The 18351-nt window shown below is 43.0% G+C and overlaps 1 protein-coding gene across 1 annotated transcript; it reads right to left on the bottom strand.

Annotated features, from left to right (window-relative positions):
• Positions 1-589: 589 nt before the first annotated feature.
• LOC121551683 (extracellular serine/threonine protein kinase FAM20C) lies at positions 590-11478 on the bottom strand. The gene is made up of 11 exons (XM_041864398.2): positions 11174-11478; positions 10261-10782; positions 9891-10069; positions 5847-5925; positions 4157-4249; positions 3888-4003; positions 3356-3536; positions 2968-3077; positions 2583-2664; positions 1294-1353; positions 590-1010 (listed from the first exon to the last, which is right to left on the bottom strand). Exons 2-11 carry the CDS (start codon positions 10779-10781, stop codon positions 758-760), a joined length of 1674 nt encoding a protein of 557 aa, XP_041720332.1. The 5' UTR covers position 10782; positions 11174-11478; the 3' UTR covers positions 590-757.
• Between the last annotated feature and the right edge of the window lie 6873 nt (positions 11479-18351).

Raw genomic sequence — 18351 nt, 5'->3', positions numbered from 1 at the left:
TCCCGAGTTCACAGTTGTCTTGAACTCACTGAAGTCAGATTTTGCAGTTCCGAGTTAAGTTGTTTTGAGCGCGGCACAAATCATGCTTCATTGACAGCATGGCCAATGTTGAATGTTTATCATTTTAAACTTGGAAAAGAGACCCTTAATCCCAGATTTGGGACCACACAGCCACTCCACTGAACAGCAGGCTAGTGATTGCTTTGCAATGCTTGCAGTTAACCACTGATTCCTTCCAAACCACTCATTGCTGAAAATAGCAATTTCCAACTTGTTGTGTAATGTTTATGTCCAATGGCTGATGAGCACCGATATGTTTTATCTATAATTTCTCATTATTATTTCTCTTCATATGACAAGGATTAAAAAGGATTTGCCAGTAGATTGTCGTCTTGATTAATGATGATGATTGCTAGCTAAGATTTTGAAAGTATAATGTTGACATGATCAGTGCAACGGCGCAAATAGAGAACGTTACCAACACCTATGCTCCGTATTTTCCGTTGGCTGCCCCACCACCACAAAAAGCACTGAGCTAGGCTGAAACACTTGCATTTTGGAGCTGCCTTACTCAATAAAGCAAAAAAGAGACCATGTTTGTATGCGGCTTTATTAACTAAATGATTTGTTATTGTATTTTTATTTTTTTTTACTGATTGATTGATAAATACAATTATCTTATCAACCACAGCTGAATCAAATGATAGACATCTTGCAGTGATGGTTTTGTAAATGGATGTGCAGTCTTTATTATTGTCTAGTGGCGGTATAAACTAACATCATATCCCTGTAAATCATCATGGATAACGTCATCATGGTCCTCCAGACAGGTGTGTACAGCCTGCAGGACGGTTTTCAGGCGACGGTCCAGCGCGGAGAGGTGTTGTACAGAGAGGAGGGGGGCCACACCCTCCAGGGGGTCCTGGGACAGAGACTCCCTCATGACATCACTCAGACGGAAGCCCGGGAGGGACAGGAGACGCAGACGCATCAGAGTGGAACGACGGATCCTGAGAAAGAGAGAGAGAATAAAAAGATATAGAGAAGGAGGACAAGGAGAGAGAGAAGAGAGAGAAGGAAAAGTGGGAGAGAGAAGGAAAAGATTGAGAGAGAAGGAAAAGAGAGAGAGAGATAGAGAGAGAGAGAGAGAGAGAGAGAGAGAGAGAGAGAGAGAGAGAGAGAGAGAGAGAAGGAAGAAAGGGAGAAAGAGAAGGAAGAGAGGGGGAGAGATGTCATCTTGCACTTTTTCTCTGATGCAGTTGTCCAGATCTTTATACAAGCTGATAGTTTTACCTGCAACACTGTTGTAAGGGCACCAATATGGAGGGTTCATCCACAGAATGACGCCCAAACCTAAAAAGAACATAATTTCCACAATATTACATAACTGTAATACCGGTATGTATAAACTACAACAACTTCAACAACTTCAATATGCAGTGCCGACGCATCATTTAGGGCAAGTGAGGCACAGCCCCACCACTGTCCAGCAGATGGCGCTGTTTTGCATGTAATTCTGGCATTATTTCATGTCACAATATTATATCTTATCAGTTAGCAAACAATGGAAACAAAATAATTTATTGAGTTAATATAGCAGCATACTCGACTCCCTGTCATATTATTGTTTTAGTAAGGCAGCTCCAGAATGCAGCTGTTTTAGCCTTGCTCATGTGCCTTCTGTGGCGGAGGGGCAGCCAGAGAAAGCACAGAGCGTAAGTGTCATTGATCTTCTCTGGTTGCGCGTGATTGGCTCAGGGTGATGTCACTCACAGCACCGCAGCACCTACTGGGATAGCTCACTGAGGGCCATGCAGCTTCTGCCCCCTTGGGTGCTAACAATATAGTTAAATTGGCAGTGCCTGTCCAAGAAGGCTCAAGGTCATTGGCCACAGATAAGTCAACGTCTTTTCTCCGGTAACTTTGATTGGACTGATGTGTGTCAACTTCATTGTTTACCACGTCTTCTAGCCAGCTGAAAAGTTATCATGAATCATGTTGACTATCTCCTAGCAAATCATTTTCAAACTTAGCGTTGTGAAGAAAATGCAGAGATAATACATCTCGGTGCTCATCAGCCACTAAACATTGAAACCACCCGTTAAAAATAAAGCAAGCTGGAAAAGAAGATTCAAATGTGGTTGGTGGTGGATGGAAGCAGTGGCTAACATCTGTTTTGAGGTAGCTATACGACGTGGCTTGTTAATGTTTGATGTCTGACTGTTATACCCATGGAACTGTAACTATGCAATAGATGAAGTGAGGGAGGAACTTTATAAACTTTGTTGCTTTATTCTTAAACAGAGCATCTTGGTAAAAGGCAGGCAGACACACTCAGAATGGTGTTTTGGCTGCGTTCCAATACTTTAATAATGTAGCGATATTGTTGACCCATGCTGAATTTGACTATGGGAAGTAAACTGAACATAACCAAATGTTATAACATTTGTGTGTGTAGTGGTTTCGATGCATATTAACTTTTTGATTGAGTTTTCACAACCAATATTTCAATGTTAGAATCGCCACTGAACATACAGTATGTATTCACATCATAAGGTATTGATGGATGGTATGATACTCACGCCCTCCCGTTGTCTAGGTGCAGCAGGAAAGTGTCATTCCCAAACTTCTCAAAAGTCTCGTAGTGATGTCTGTCCATATTACCTTTGTAGGAATTATAGCAAGATAATAGTTTATTGTTCTCTGTCTATTCGAAATCGGTTCCACATTATCAATGGACTTAAACCTTGGCACATTTCTAATATGGTTGTGTGGGGAAGTGTTCAGAACAGGGTGTCATTCTTATGGTATGTATTACTTCAGTGATTCAACAAAGAATCTATATTGTTCACAAAAAAATATGAGAAAAATAAAGGTATTGTGTTGAATTGTTACTCATTCAAGAATATAAGAATGACTGAAGTAGTAACAGTAGTAGAAGCTGTGTAGTTGAGTGTGCTTACTGACTCATGAGGAAGTCCAGAATGACCATGTCAATTAGATCCACCAGTCTGGTGCCTTGGCTGTATGGAGGAGTCTGTTTCACTGTGTCACAGTAGTCTGGGTTCTTCTGCCATCTGAAACAGTAGCGGCTGCATGTGAGGTATGGACTACAACATGCTTTAGTCAAATGCATGGCTTCTTCCCAGTGGAGGACAGTATGATACTACTACACATTATTACATTGCGTTCATGATTGATTAGTTGAATTCTATCAATGCAATTCAAACCATCGGTTTGCTTTCTACTGTATATAACCACTAATACAGACATTTACTTCACATGGTTTCTTTGCACCCCCTCCCATAGTTAGAGACCCCCAGTCAAGGGGCCCGTTTCGGTACCCACTACCCACGGTGCCAGTTTGGTGCGGCTGTAGGAGCGTCTCCAAGGGGACCTCCAGGAGCGTCTGGGGGCCAGGGAGAGGTCAGGCAGCATGGAGGCCAGGGACACCTCCAGGACCTGGGGTCGACCACACACTGGGTTCTCTGTGGAGCAGTAGTATTCACACTGGCCGTGGAAACACAAATTACCCACTGGTAGGGGGTTGGAGAGAGAGAGAGAGGGAGGGTTGGCCGACAAAATGGAAGTAGTAGGCCTACAGTGGACAGTTGTTGCCAAACATTTGGGGTCGTAACCCACCTAAAAGCATTTGGAGCTTTTTCTTGTGACCAGTCCTAAAACGAAATGGAAAGTAAACTGTAGCCCACCAGTGCAACCCAACCAACCATTTGGGAAACTCTGGACTAGCACAAAGCGCAAGCCACTATACACATACAAGCTTAATAACAGAGAAGGAGGGACATTTGGTTGCTATCTGTGCTGATTGGACACATCAGGAGAGTTAGATTTGATTATGAAAGCTGATTGGACCAACCGCCACGCACCAGGAGAGGTGAAGAAGGTTCTGGAGAGTTTGTGGTCTGTGGTGATATCTCTGATCTCCGTGGTTAAGTTGATGAGTCTACCTACCACTGGAGGGATTCTATGGAAACCCAGCAACCTGAGAGAGGACACACACACACACACACACACACACACATACACATAGAGAGAGAGAGAGAAATCAGTGGTAGCCTTTAGTAGTTTGTTTCTCCTCTTTCATTTGACACACAGATGAATCTCAGATGGGAGGTCCATATTTTATTGTTTTCACCTGTCTAGGTGGAAGGCAGCAATCTCTGCGTTGTGTCTCTCAAAGTCAGAGAAGTAGAATAGGTTGAAGTCTGTCTCTGCATCTCTCTCCTGCCTGCATAAAACACACACAGGATTATGTTTTTTTCCCCTTCAAAATAAGATTACTGTGACTGATACAATAAAGTTGTATTGTTGTGTTGTATTGTATAGTATCATATCGCATTGTAAGTCATATCGTATATCATAATGTAGTATATCGTATTGTATATCATATTGTATTGTATATGATATTGTTCTTTGATGAATGTGCATTTCCTATTGTCCAGGCTCAGCTCTGTCAGCTGATGATGCTCTTAAATGCTGATAAGTCAATGTTGATGGTTTTCACGAAATCTAAGATGTAACCCGCCAGGCATAATGGGACCCATCTCGTCCAAAAAGTTGACTCAAGTTTGCCAAAAAGCACCTGGATGATCATCAAGACTCTTGGAAGAACGTTCTATGGACAGATTATTCAAAAGTATAACTTTTTGGACGACATGGTTCCAGTAATGCCTGGCGAAAACCAAAGCATGGTGGTGGTGTGATGGTTAGGGGATGCTTTGCTGCCTCAGGACCTGGACGACTTGCCTTAATAGAAGGAACCATGAATTCTGCTCTGTATCAGAGAATTCTACAGGAGAACGTCAGACCATCCATCTGTGAGCTGAAGCTGAAGCGCAGCTGGGTCATGCAGCAAGACAATGATCCAAAACACACAATCAAGTCTACATGAAAATTGCTAAAAAGCAACAAATTGGAAATTTTGGAATGGCCTAGTCAAAGTCCAGACCTAATCCCAATTGAGATGTTGTGGCAGGACTTGAAACGAGCAGTTCATGCTTGAAAACCAACACGTCACTGAGCAGTTCTGCATGAAAGAGTGGGCCAAAATTCCTCCACAGCAACGTGAGAGACTGATCAACAACTACAGGAAGCATTTGGTTGGAGTCATTGCAGCTAAAGGTGGCACAACCAGTTATTAAGTGTAAGGGGGCAATTACTTTTTCACACAGGGGAATTGGGTGTTGCATAACTTTGCTTATGAAATAAATATGTAATTGTTGTGTTATTTGTTCACTTATGTTCCCTTTATCTAATATTAGGTTTTGGTTGAAGATCTGATAACATTCAGTATCACAAATATGCAAAGGTAGAGAAATTTGGAAAGGGGGCAAATACTTTTTCATAGCACTGTACATTGTCCAGCTGATTAATGACAATTATCACCTACGCTCACAGTACTGTATCTCCTTGACTGTGCCTCATGCCTGTGGAGAGCTAGGTAAAAAAGCGTTCCAGTACTCTGCCCCCTCTACTTTGAATGAGCTTCACAATTACTTGAAACTACAGCAGTTGTCTATTTAAATGATTTTAAAGCTAGGGTAAAAACTATGGTGTAAAATGATTTAGGGGGCTGTCAATGTTTTGACCCCTAGTTGAAACCCTCCTCCTAAAACCAATGTGCCTGTTAAATGTGTTAACTGATGTTTTTAAACTGTAGTGCTTTGTGTTTTATGTTGTACATGTCGAAACTTTGTGTGCTGCTTTTTTGGCCAGGTCTCTATTGCAAAATAGATTTTTAATCTCAATGAGACTAACCTGGTAAAATAAAGGTAAAATAAATAAATATTGTATATTGTATCATATATCATATCGTGGATTCTCACCTCATGGGTTTGAGGAGGGCCTGTCCGTAGTTGGGGAATGACATGATCAGCTTAAGCTGGGTGCCCCCACTCTTCTGCACTGAAACACACATAACAGACAATGCACCAACGTCACCATAATAATCACACACCAGTATGCAGACCCTCAGAACACACAGACATAACACATTTTACATTTGACATTTTAGTCATTTAGCAGACGCTCTTATCCAGAGCGACTTAAAACACATGAAAGTCACAGGGTCTCCACAACGTTCAAAGGAAAATACACCATAGGTAATTGTCATTGACTGCACTGATGGTCTTATATTGGTAATAGTGCAGTATTTCCAGTGAATTTTACATAAATGCAGTTACCCCAGTTCTCCACAGGGAGTCCTCATTACGTAAAGTACAGAATGTGGCTGAACATCAAAAACTGTCTGGCGTCAGTGGTGGTGAGTCTAGAATCTAGGGTCTTTAGAGAGGAGGAGGAGGAGGAGGAAGATGAGGAGGAGTATATAAAACGTGGCTATGGGCCAGCCCACACACAAGCTGATTATTGCGTAATCTTTTATGCTCAACACAATCTCCATACAGTATTCAAAGTGTGTGTGTGTGTATGCGTGTGTTTGTGTGTGAGCATATGTTTGTGTGTGTGTATATGTGTGGGTGTGTGAGTGGGATTTCTTATGATCAGTGCAGGATTATAATGACAGACCTCAGAACAAAAGATCAGAGGAGCTGGAGATTTATTTACGACATTCGATTATCTGTCTTTCAAGTTTCTGCTCTGATTGTTTCTTCGCTCTCATCCATTTGCTGGCGTTCTAGTTTGGTGTAATCACTTTGTGTATGTTGCAGTTTAAATACTTTTTTCAGTGGTTTTAGATTTTATCCTCACAGTTTATGGTTGATTGATTAGTGTTTAAGAATTGATTTTGGCTTTTGTTTGTTTCTTTAGATTGTGTGTTTAATTATTATACTCACACACACACACACACATACACACACACATACACACACACACACAAAACTCCCGCCCCCCCTTCCCCTTCCCCTTACACCAAAAAATGCTGGGTTAAAAACAACCCAATTTGGGTTATTTGGTAACCAAGCGCTGGGTAAATATTGGACAGAACACACATTGGGTTAGTTTGACCCAGCCAGTTGGGTTGCGTGAATATGCATTATACAAACATGGGTTAATTTTACCATCAGTTGTTTTTTTTAACCATTAGTTGGGATGACATAGCAGCTCCATAGGTTATTTTATTAGGGAGGTGGGTTTCAGATAATTATTTTTGGCCACCTGTAAGAGTAAATGTAATTCCTATTCATCATGTTAAGTTTGTACACCGCAAATTTCTTTTTTTTGCACATGACATATTATAATATAAAATTCATAAAATTCATAATATTATTATTTACATTACCCAACAAATGCATAGGGTCTTGAGGATCTTAACAATACAACAAAGCAGATGAACCGGAATTACATTTACTCTCACAGGTGGCCAAAAATAACAATCTGAAAGACACGCCCCTGCCTCTAGTCTTCTGAGCTCATCCACTGAGTCATATCTCAATAAACCAGCATAAATAACCCATCACCCAGCATCAATAACCCAGCAGTTCTTAAAGAAAACAACCCATCTAAGTGACCCAACGCCTGCAACCCAGCAGTTATTTTTTAGAGTGCACGCTACTTCCTTGTTTACATGTGACAGATAAACAAATGGATCCCAACTAAGGCTTCTGAACAGTCTCATAACAGACAGGATTTGAGGGCCATCAGACAATGTTTTACAGCCTCCCAGGGTAATCTCTTCATCCACTGTAATGCCAACTCTTGTGTGTGTGTGTGTGTGTGTGTGTGTGTGTGATGTCTCGCTAATGCTCCTCAAGGAAGTTAGTGCTCCTGAAGGAAGTTAGAGGTCGTTTCGCGAGCCAATGCTAACTAGTGTTAGCGCAATGACTGGAAGTCTATGGTATCTGCTAGCATGCTAGCAGGCTAGTTAGCATTGGCTCACGAAACTACCTCTAACTTCCTTCATACTGGACACAGAGACATAAAAATGGAATCCAGCAGTTCACCTGACTCTGGGAAAGTACACAAAGGGCCTCACTGCCAAAATCCTGAAGTATCCCTTTAATTTATACTGCTTTTTTGAGTAAACTAAGCCAGAAATATTGTAATTCAAACACGACTGCCTGCAGTACAGTAGCCTGTGGCACCACTGTAGCTTGCTTTTACACAGTTGGGTTAAATTAATGAGCCATTAAATGGTGGTGGGACTCTTTTATCTTTCAACCCCAAGGGGAAGCCCAACTTCCTCAAACATGATGATGACTGTGTTACTAAGCAGAGTTGAGGTCAACTCTGTATCAATCAACATGAACTGGACATGGAGTGGACATGGAGTAACCTACACTGAACAAAAATATAAATGCAACATGCAACAATTTCATAGATTTGCAGTTACAGTTCACATAAGGAAATCAGTCAATTTAAATGCATTAATTTGGCCCTAATCTATGGATTTCACATTAATGGGAATACAGATATGCATCTGTTATGCATCTGTTACAAAAAAGATAGGGGCGTGGATCAGAAAACCAGTCAGTATCTGGTGTGACCACCCTTTGCCTCATGCAGCGTGACATCTCCTTCGGATAAAGTTAATCAGGCTGTTGATTGTGGCTTGTGGAATGTTGTTCCACTCCTCTTCAATGGCTGTGGGAAGTTGCTGGAAATTGGCGGGAACTGGAACATACTGTCGTACACGTCGATCCAAAGCATCCCAAACATGCTCAATGGTGAGATTGCAGGCCATGGAAGAACTGTGACATTTTCAGCTTCCAGGCATTGTGTACAAATCCTTGCGACATGGGGCCTTGCATTATCATGCTGAAACATGAGGTGATGGCGGCGGATGAATGGCACGACAATGGACCTCAGGATCTCGTCACGGTATCTCTGTGCATTCAAATTGCCATCAATAAAATGCAATTGTGTTTGTTGTCCATAGCTTATGCCCATACCATAAACCCACCGCCACCACAGGGCACTCTGTTTACAATGTTGACATCAGCAAACCGCTCACCCACATGACGCCATACATGCTGTCTGCCATCTGCCCAGTACAGTTGAAACCGGGATTCATCTGTGAAGAGCACACTTCTCCAGCATGCCAGTGGCCATTGAAGGTGAGCATTTGCCCACTGAAGTTGGTTACGACACCGAACTGCAGTCAGGCCAAGACCCTGGTGAGGACGACAAGCACGCAGATGAGCTTCCCTGAGACGGTTTTTGAGTGCAGAAATTCATCAGCTGTCCGGGTGGCTGGTCCCAGACGATCCTGCAGGTGAAGAAGCCAGATGTGGAGGTCCTGGGCTGGCATGGTTACACGTGGTCTGTGGTTGTGAGGCCGGTTGGACGTACTGCCAAATTCTCTCAAATAACGATGGCATGCTGGTAGAGAAATTAACATTCAATTCTCTGGCAACAGCTCTGGTGGACATTCCTGCAGTCAGCATGCCAATTGTAAAACTTGAGACATCTGTGGCATTGTGTTGTGTGACAAAACTGCACATTTTAAAGTGGCCTTTTATTATCCCCCAGCACAAGGTGCACCTGTGTAATGATCATGCTGTTTAATCAGCTTCTTGATATGCCACACATTTTAGGTGGATGGATTATCTTGGCAAAGGAGAAATGCTCACTAACAGGGATGTAAACAAATTTGTGCACACAATTTGAGAGAAATAAGCTTTTTGTGAATATGGAACATTCTGGGATCTTTTATTTCAGCTCATGAAACATGGGACCAACACTTTACATGTTGCATTTATATTTTTGTTCAGTGTACAATGCCGTTCCTGAATTATACAGACCACTAGCCATAACCCTAACCCTAGCTTCATGTCCACACCCCAGCTCAACATTAACCCTAGCCATAACCTGAACCTTAGCTTCTCCATGTCCACACCCCGGCTCAACCCTAAACTTAGTCTTAATCCTAATCCTAGCTACATGTCCACACCCCGGCTCAACCCTCTCACCTGCGCTGAGGATGCGTTGTGTGGCCATCTGTTGAATCACCTCGGCAACGCTAGGGTCATTCCTGTCATACAGCTCCCAGCGAGCGATCCCAAGGTGGTACCTCAGCCAGGGGGGGTGGGTCTCCGCGCTTCTTGTCCAATTAGCTCGGTCATAGCCATCCTGCTCGCTGTCACTCTGCCTATCAGGAAATTAGCAGGGGAAGATGGATGGGGAAACTGGCCAATTAAGCAATGAGTATCACAAATGTATGAGAAAAGTAATATGCTATGACAGAATGATATACTTTGTTGTCATGTTGTTTTTTCCTCTTACATTTTTATTCTTATCAGTTGTTATCAGTAGTCTTCCACACCTCTTTCTCTCACTCACCACTCACTATCTTCACTGCTTTTGTCACTGTCCTCCTCCTCATCTTCCTCCTCACTGTCCTCCCCCTTCTTCTTTGGCTTCAACTTCAGCAGCCAATCGTCTTCCTGCAGATGTGGGCGTGGCAGGTTGTACAGCGGGTGGCTGAATAGGGCCTCCAGTTTGGAGCGACTGCTGACCTGTTGGCTCACTTTGGTGGCCATTTTGGCTACAATCAGCTTTTTGTCCTTCTCCTTCTCATTGATCATGTTGAATGAGGCCATTTTGGTAAAGTCTCCATTCATGAGACTTGTTGGTAGTTTGTGTGAGCTGCTTTGTGAGGAAATGGAGTGAGATCTCCCCTGTTGTCCATGGGGACTAGTTCCAGGAAAAGACAAAGAGGAGGAGGAGGAGGGGGGGATAACGCAGGATGTTTGGAGGATGGAGAGACAGAAGAGGGCCAGGATGAGGTGGAGAGCCAGGGACAGACATGCCAATACCAGACAGACAGAATGAGAGAGACGACCCACGCCCTGCCTCGCCATGCTGAGAGAGAGTGAATAGAAACTTCAATTCACATTGCCTCCAAATATAATATTCAAAACTCTGAAGAAGGCAGTTGTTGAGTCACGAGTCATGACAGATTAACAGGCATAAAGGAAACAAAGGGAGATGTAACAGAGACATAGCCTGGCAAGCAGGCGGACAGACAGACAGAAAAGACAGCCAGCCAGCTATCCAGCCAGCCAGCCAGCCAGTATTCCTGGTGCTCCAGAAACACCTCTAACAATCTCCTCTCCCTATCAAAGCACAGACACAATGTGATTCCAGTCAGCCCTGAGAATCAAGCACCGCTAAAGAGAATCAATTTACTATTGAAGGCCCACTGCTCCAACATTCACAGTATGAAGCAGCAGCAGGCTGGCTAATTACTTACTTTGTTTTTCACAATGTGCCAAGAAGTTGTAAGACTCTCTCTCTCTCTCTCTTCCTCTCTCTCTCTGACTCCTTAATAAATGTGACAGGGAAAAATGACATTTGTAGTATCTTGTCGTTTTGTCAATTTTTTCCCCTTTCTCTCCCTGACAGACAGCTGATAGTGATCCTGTTATCTGTGTTGTCACGCTAGTTCAAACAGAACAGAGGGAGGAACCAGGTCAGAGTGACCTGGATGGATGTTACAGTGAGGAAGGGACATTCATACCCTTTAACCCTTTATTTTAGGATCAATGTTTCTGTGAACACCAGATAGTTGCAATAGAAATACATATTGTAATGCGTAATTGGATTGAATTGCAGATGGGATTTATTACACAAGAACTTGACAGGCCCTGACATGAAAAAAACCACACACTACCCAAGTGGGCTGAAACAGACAGGGGGAAAAACTCTTAAATCTGATCGTCATCCCACCCTGCCTTTGAATTGCCTCTCATTCTTTATATACTGTACACACACACACACACACACACACACACACTCACACACACTCTGACGGGTCGTCACCCACATTAGTCTACAGCCACAGCCCTCTGTCTACTGAGCTTGCATCCCAAATGGCACCCTATTCCCTATATAGTGCACTACTTTTGACCAAGGCCCTCTCTCCCTCCAGACACAGACACATGCACGCATAAACACACACACATACACACACGCACACGCACACACACGCACACACACACACACACACACACACACACACATACAGTGCCTTGCAAAAGTATTCATCCCCCTTGGCGTTTTTCCTATTTTGTTGCATTACAACCTGTAATTTAATTGATTTTTATTTGGATTTAATGTAATGGACATACACAAAATAGTCCACATTGGTGAAGTGAAATGAAAAAAATTAACTGAAAAGTGGTGCGTGCATATGTATTCACCCCCTTTGCTATGAAGCCCCTAAATAAGATCTGGTGCAACCAATTACCTTCAGAAGTCACATAATTAGTTAAATAAAGTCCACCTTTTGTGCAATCTAAGTGTCCCATGATCTCAATATATATATACCTGTTCTGAAAGGCCCCAGAGTCTGCAACACCACTAAGCAAGGGGCACCACCAAGCAAGCGGCACCATGAAGACCAAGGAGCTCTCCAAACAGGTCAGGAATAAAGTCGTGGAGAAGTACAGATCAGGGTTGGGTTATAAAAAAATATCTGAAACTTTGAACATCCCACGGAGCACCATTAAATCCATTATTAAAAAATGGAAAGAATATGGCACCACAACAAACCTGCCAAGAGAGGGCCGCCCACCAAAACTCACGGACCAGGCAAGGAGGGCATTAATCAGAGAGGCAACAAAGAGACCAAAGAATACCCTGAAGGAGCTGCAAAGCTCCATAGCGGAGATTGGAGTATCTGTCCATAGGACCACTTTAAGCCGTACACTCCACAGAGCTGGGCTTTTTGGAAGAGTGGCCAGAAAAAAGCCATTACTTGAAGATAAAAATAAGCTAACACGTTTGGTGTTCGCCAAAAGCCATGTGGGAGACTCCCCAAACATATGGAAGAAGGTACTCTGGTCAGATAAGCTTTTTGGCCATCAAGGAAAACGCTATGTCTGACGCAAACACAACATCTGTCATCACCCCGAGAACACCATCCCAACAGTGAAGCATGGTGGTGGCAGCATCATGCTGTGGGGATGTTTTTCATTGGCAGGGACTAGGAAACTGGTCAGAATTGAAGGAATGATGGATGGCGTTAAATACAGGGAAATTCTTGAGGGAAACCTGTTTCAGTCTTCCAAAGATTTGAGACTGGGATGGAGGTTCACCTTCCAGTAGGACAATGACCCTAAGCATACTGATAAAGCAACACTCGAGTGGTTTAAGGGGAAACATTTACATGTCTTGGAATGGCCTAGTCAAAGCCCAGACCTCAATCCAATTGAGAATCTGTGGTATGACTTAAAGATTGCTGTACACCAGCGGAACCCATCCAACTTGAAGGAGCTGGAGCAGTTTTGCCTTGAAGAATGGGCAAAAATCCCAGTGGCTAGATGTGCCAAGCATATAGAGACATACCCCAAGAGACTTGCAGCTGTAATTGCTGCAAAAGGTGGCTCTACAAAGTATTGACTTTAGGGGGGTGAATAGTTATGCACACTCAAGTTTTCTGTTTGTTTCACACCCAAAAATATTTTGCATCTTCAAAGTGGTAGGCATGTTGTGTAATCAAATGATACAAACCCCCCAAAAATCCATTTTAATTCCAGGTTGTAAGGCAACAAAATAGGAAAGATGCCAAGGGGGTGAACATTTCGCAAGCCACTGTATACACACACACACACACACACACACACACACACTCAGCTTCACATGTTTGTAGAGAGTTTTGTAGTAATATACTGTAGTAGTATTACATGTCTCTTCTGACTTCACAAAGCACCGATGGGCACAGACCAGATCAAATATTCGTACTCCTTCTCTCCTCTTCTCTCAGCTTCATCCATCTCTCCTCAAGTCCCCCATTTCCTTTTACCTTCCCTCCAGCTCTCTTACCTGCTCATAAATGCATTGCTTCATCTCCCTCTATCTCTTTAATTCCTTCCCTCCAACCCTGGTGATTTCCTGGTGGGGACAGTTTATGCCTCAACATGCTGTACAAAATTGTTGTTAGTGAAACACCATAGCTATGAGAGAAATTAGATGCATAATGCATTTCATGGTACTAATAGGCTGCTCCCTATAGATGTTCAAAGATTCTTTTTAATATGAGGCATTTTGTACGGAAAGTGTTCAAACAAAAATATGTTGCTTTATTGTTTATTAATTGGTGTATGTATGCTTGTAAAATGCACTTATAATGATGATACATTAAAACAATGTTGTTGTGTTTTCTCAGTGTCTCTCTCTCTCTCTCTCTCATACACACACACACACACACACACACACACACACACACACACACACACACACAAACAGAGACAGACATACACACAGATCAAAGCTTCAAAGCCCGTCCTGTTTCCCTCAGAGCAGTTAAAGCTTAATGTAGGTTGCTTGGAAACGACCCAGAATTCTCACCATAATTGAAGAGTCTGTAACTTCAAACCAACCAGATGGTGAATCTGTAAGGTGTAGATCTGGACTAAAAAGAAAGGCATGGTACAATAACAACGTTGACGCAGTCGACTAATTTGTTGCACCTCAGAGACCAGGCAGACTTACTTATACAGTGTTGAGACAGAGAGGAAGAGAGGAGAAAGAGAGGGAGAGAGGGAGAGAGAGAGGGAGAGAGAGAGTGTTTCATGTTACAGATGGTGGGTGAAGTGATGGCGGGGCCGGCAGAGAGATGAGGGTAGAGCTCTTTGATGACAGAGCCACTGTGGGTTGCACTGGTGGTTCAGTTACTCCATGGGAAATGAACAGCAAGAGGGGACACGTGGAATACCAAAACATAGTGCTGCTAACATGTGTTCATGTTCCATGATATGACTGATCCAGATTCCACACACATAGCCACACACACAGTTAAATAATCCCTGTGTTATCCTGCATCCCTGTATTCCAAAGACTGTCATCCTTGTCTTCATCCCACCCTCATAATGCATTTTTTCTTTAACTCCCTGACTCTTTCTCTCCATCAATCCATCCCTCTCTCGCTTTCTCTGTTCCAAGGCAACAGCTTGTGGGATAGCGCAGTGCTAATCCTCCCTGTCTCCCACTGGGACAATCTGTCAATGGCTATAGAGGAAGAGAGAGAGTGTGTGTGTGTCAGTGTGCCAGACTGTGTGTGTTGGTGAGAGAGAGAGAGGATGGAGGAAGTAGAGTGAAAATAAGAGGGGGAGGCCCCAACATGATAAAATACTACAGTTTACTATAGAATTATATATACTGAACGAAAATATAAACGTAACATGCAACTATTTCAAATATTTTACTGAGTTACAGTTCATATAAGGAAATCAGTCAATTGAAATAAATGAATTAGTCCCTCACATGACTGGGCAGGGGTGCAGCCATGGGTGGGCCTGGGAGGGCATCAGAATTAGTTTTTCCCCACAAAAGGGCTTTTTCCCCTCAGACGATCCCGCAGGTGAAGAAGCCGGATGTGGAGGTCCTGGACAGGCGTGGTTACACGTGGTCTGCAGTTGTGAGGCCGGTTGGACGTACTGCCAAATTCTCTAAAACAACGTTGGAGGCAGCTTATGGTAGAAAAATGAATATTCAATTCTCTGGCAACAGTTCTGGTGGACATTCCTGCAGTCAGCATGCCAATTGTAAAAATTGAGACATCTGTGGCATTGTGTTGTGTGACAAAACTGCACATTTTAAAGTGGCCTTTTATTGTCCCCAGCACAAGGTGCACCTGTGTAATGATCATGCTGTTTAATCAGCTTCTTGATATGCCACCTGTCAGGTGGATGGATTATCTTGGCAAAGGAGAAATGTTCACAGGGATGTAAACAAATTTGTGCACAACATTTGAGAGAAATAAGCTTTTTGTGCGTATAGAAAATTTCGGGGATTGTTTTATTTCAGCTCATAAAACATGGGACCAACACTTTACATTGCTATATGAGTTTATATTTTTGTTCAGTGTAGTAAACCTGTAGTATACTATATCACAAACTGTAGTATCCCTGCATCATGTGTAAAATAAAAAGGAAGACATGAGGGAAACAGATGACACACGGAGAGGGAGAGCGAGAGAGAGCGAAAGAGAGAGAGAGAGACTAGAGGGTTCTGGGAATCTGGGATGATTGAGAAGAGGAAAAGAGAGCTAAGATTTAAAACCACTCTTACTGCTTGCACTCAATAACAGTGTGAGGCGGAATATGGAGCATTATAAACTGGGTGGTTCGAGCCCTGAATGCTGATTGGCTGACAGCCGTGGTATATCAGACCATATACCACGGGTATGACAAAACATTTATTTTTACTGCTCTAATTACATTGGGTAACCAGTTTATAATAGCGATAAGGCACCTCAGTGGTTTGCGATATGTGGCCAATATACCATGGCAAAGGGCTGTGTCCAGGCACATCACGTTGTGTCGTGCCTAAGAACAGCCCTTAGCCGTGGTATATTGGCCATACACCACACCTCCTCGGGCCTAATTGCTTAAGTATACCATTAGTTCTCTAGTCTAGGAGAAAGGCCGTGCTTAGGTTCAATCACACCCAGAGCAACTAAAATTTCAGGGTCAGTGCTGTGCTCACACACAACCTGCATTTTATCCAGAGGGACATACAGGAGCAATGTGTTAAGTACCTTGCTGTATGGAAGTATTTACTTCAGAGCTTGGACTATCGATAAGGACCACCAAGGGTCTAGCAGTAAATTGTCTTCTATAATATGAAACTATTCCATCAAAGGGTGGGTTGCCCTGTTGGTTGTAGCATTTTAAAGGGCGGGTTGCCCTGTTGGTTGTAGTGTTAGCATGGTGGCTAATTAAAAGGGAACTCTGCAGGGTTTTGGCCTTTCCTAGACCTCCAGCTGCCTCCCTTTTTCCTTCACAACAGGGGTGATAGCGCACACCATAGCCAAACGTTTTGCAACGGAAAAACAAAAACAAGTGTTTCTTACTGGACAAATTCAGGTAGGTCCCTCCCCGTTTCGTCCCATTTACACTAGAGACATACTTTATATATAAATCCCCAACTCACAGCAAGGTCCCCCTGCTCAAGCCAGCACATGTCCAGGCCCGTCTGAAGTTTGCCAATGATCATCTGGATGATCCAGAGGAGGAATGGGAGAAGGTCATGTGGTCTGATGAGACAAAAATATAGCTTTTTGGTCTAAACTCCACTCGCTGTGTTTGGAGGAAGAAGAAGGATGAGTACAACTCCAAGAACATCATCCCAACTGTGAAGCATGGAGGTGGAAACATCATTCTTTGGGGATGCTTTTCTGCAAAGGGGACAGGACGACTGCACCGTATTGAGGGGAGGATGGATGGGGCCATATCTCGCGAGATCTTGGCCAACAACCTCCTTCCCTCAGTAAGAGCATTGAAGATGGGTCGTGGCTGGGTCTTCCAGCATGATAACGACCCGAAACACACAGCCAGGGCAACTAAGGAGTGGCTCCATAAGAAGCATCTCAAGGTCCTGGAGTGGCCTAGCCAGTCTCCAGACCTGAACCCAATAGAAAATCTTTGGAAATTAATTACTTTAAAATCATACAATGTGATTTTCTGGATTTTTGTTTTAGATTCCGTCTCTCACAGTTAAAGTGTACCTATGATAAAAATTACAGACCTCTACATGCTTTGTAAGTAGGAAAACCTGCAAAATCGGCAGTGTATCAAATACTTGTTCTCCCCACTGTATGTGGCAATGAGACTGTATGCCTAGTTGATATTCATTGAAATGTAATGCCTAGGCCTAGGGAGTCAGAATAGCTAATGTAATATCATCAGTTATGATACAAATTCATAACAACAACGACACCCAGCCATTACATTCTTGTAACATTGGCGTGACAGAAAATACCTATTATTTCAACAATAAGCTCTTTCATAAAAAGCCCTATGATGATCATATACAAAATCAGATCCTATCTTCACATTCAAGTATTTACAGTACATTGAGAGGATATAAAAGTCCCTGTGCCTTCTTATCAGTTATAGGAGAGGTAGACACAGACAAGGGTGACGTATGGGACTTGTGTCTGAAAGATGAAGACTAAGAGTATACTACTATAGAAGGAGATAAAACATAATCTAGAGAGAGAGAGGATTGGAAAACCAGAGAGAGATAGTGTGAATTGAGAGCAATGAGAGAGACGAAGAGTGTGTGTGTGTTTGTGTGTGTAAGGATGTTTTTCAGCAGATGGCATGGCAGCCCACCGAGACGACAGTGTGCCAACGTACGGAGTGGAGGAAAGACACAGAGCTGGATATTTTTTTTTTTTAAAGGTGAGCATGAGGAGATGTTGATGAGAACACACACACACACACACACACACACACACACACACACACACACACACACACACACACACCGCCTCGAGTTAAAGAAGTAGAGCAGAAAGTTATAGGGAAAGCGAGTGCAAGTGTTTCAGCCCCACTGAATTCCATCAATAGGATAGTAGGAGAGAGACCAGACTCCTTCATGCAGTGAACACTGTTCTGTAGAAATTATCACAATCGTATACAG

This window comes from Coregonus clupeaformis, chromosome 35, assembly GCF_020615455.1.
Source record: "Coregonus clupeaformis isolate EN_2021a chromosome 35, ASM2061545v1, whole genome shotgun sequence".
NCBI classification, from domain to species: domain Eukaryota; kingdom Metazoa; phylum Chordata; class Actinopteri; order Salmoniformes; family Salmonidae; genus Coregonus; species Coregonus clupeaformis.
The sequence above is the reverse complement of the archived record's forward strand: the minus strand, read 5'-3'. Positions and strand labels throughout refer to the sequence as shown.

What these genes read in the sequence shown, in the direction of transcription:
- LOC121551683 (XM_041864398.2), bottom strand. Translation starts at nt 10,781, where the DNA reads ATGGCGAGGCAGGGCGTGGGTCGTCTCTCTCATTCTGTCTGTCTGGTA. An exon ending in AGCAGTGAAGATAGTGAGTG is followed by an intron (nt 10,070 to 10,260) that starts GTGAGTGAGAGA and finishes ATTTCCTGATAG; the next exon opens with GCAGAGTGACAGCGAGCAGG. An exon ending in CATTCTGGACTTCCTCATGA is followed by an intron (nt 2,665 to 2,967) that starts GTCAGTAAGCAC and finishes ATTCCTACAAAG; the next exon opens with GTAATATGGACAGACATCAC.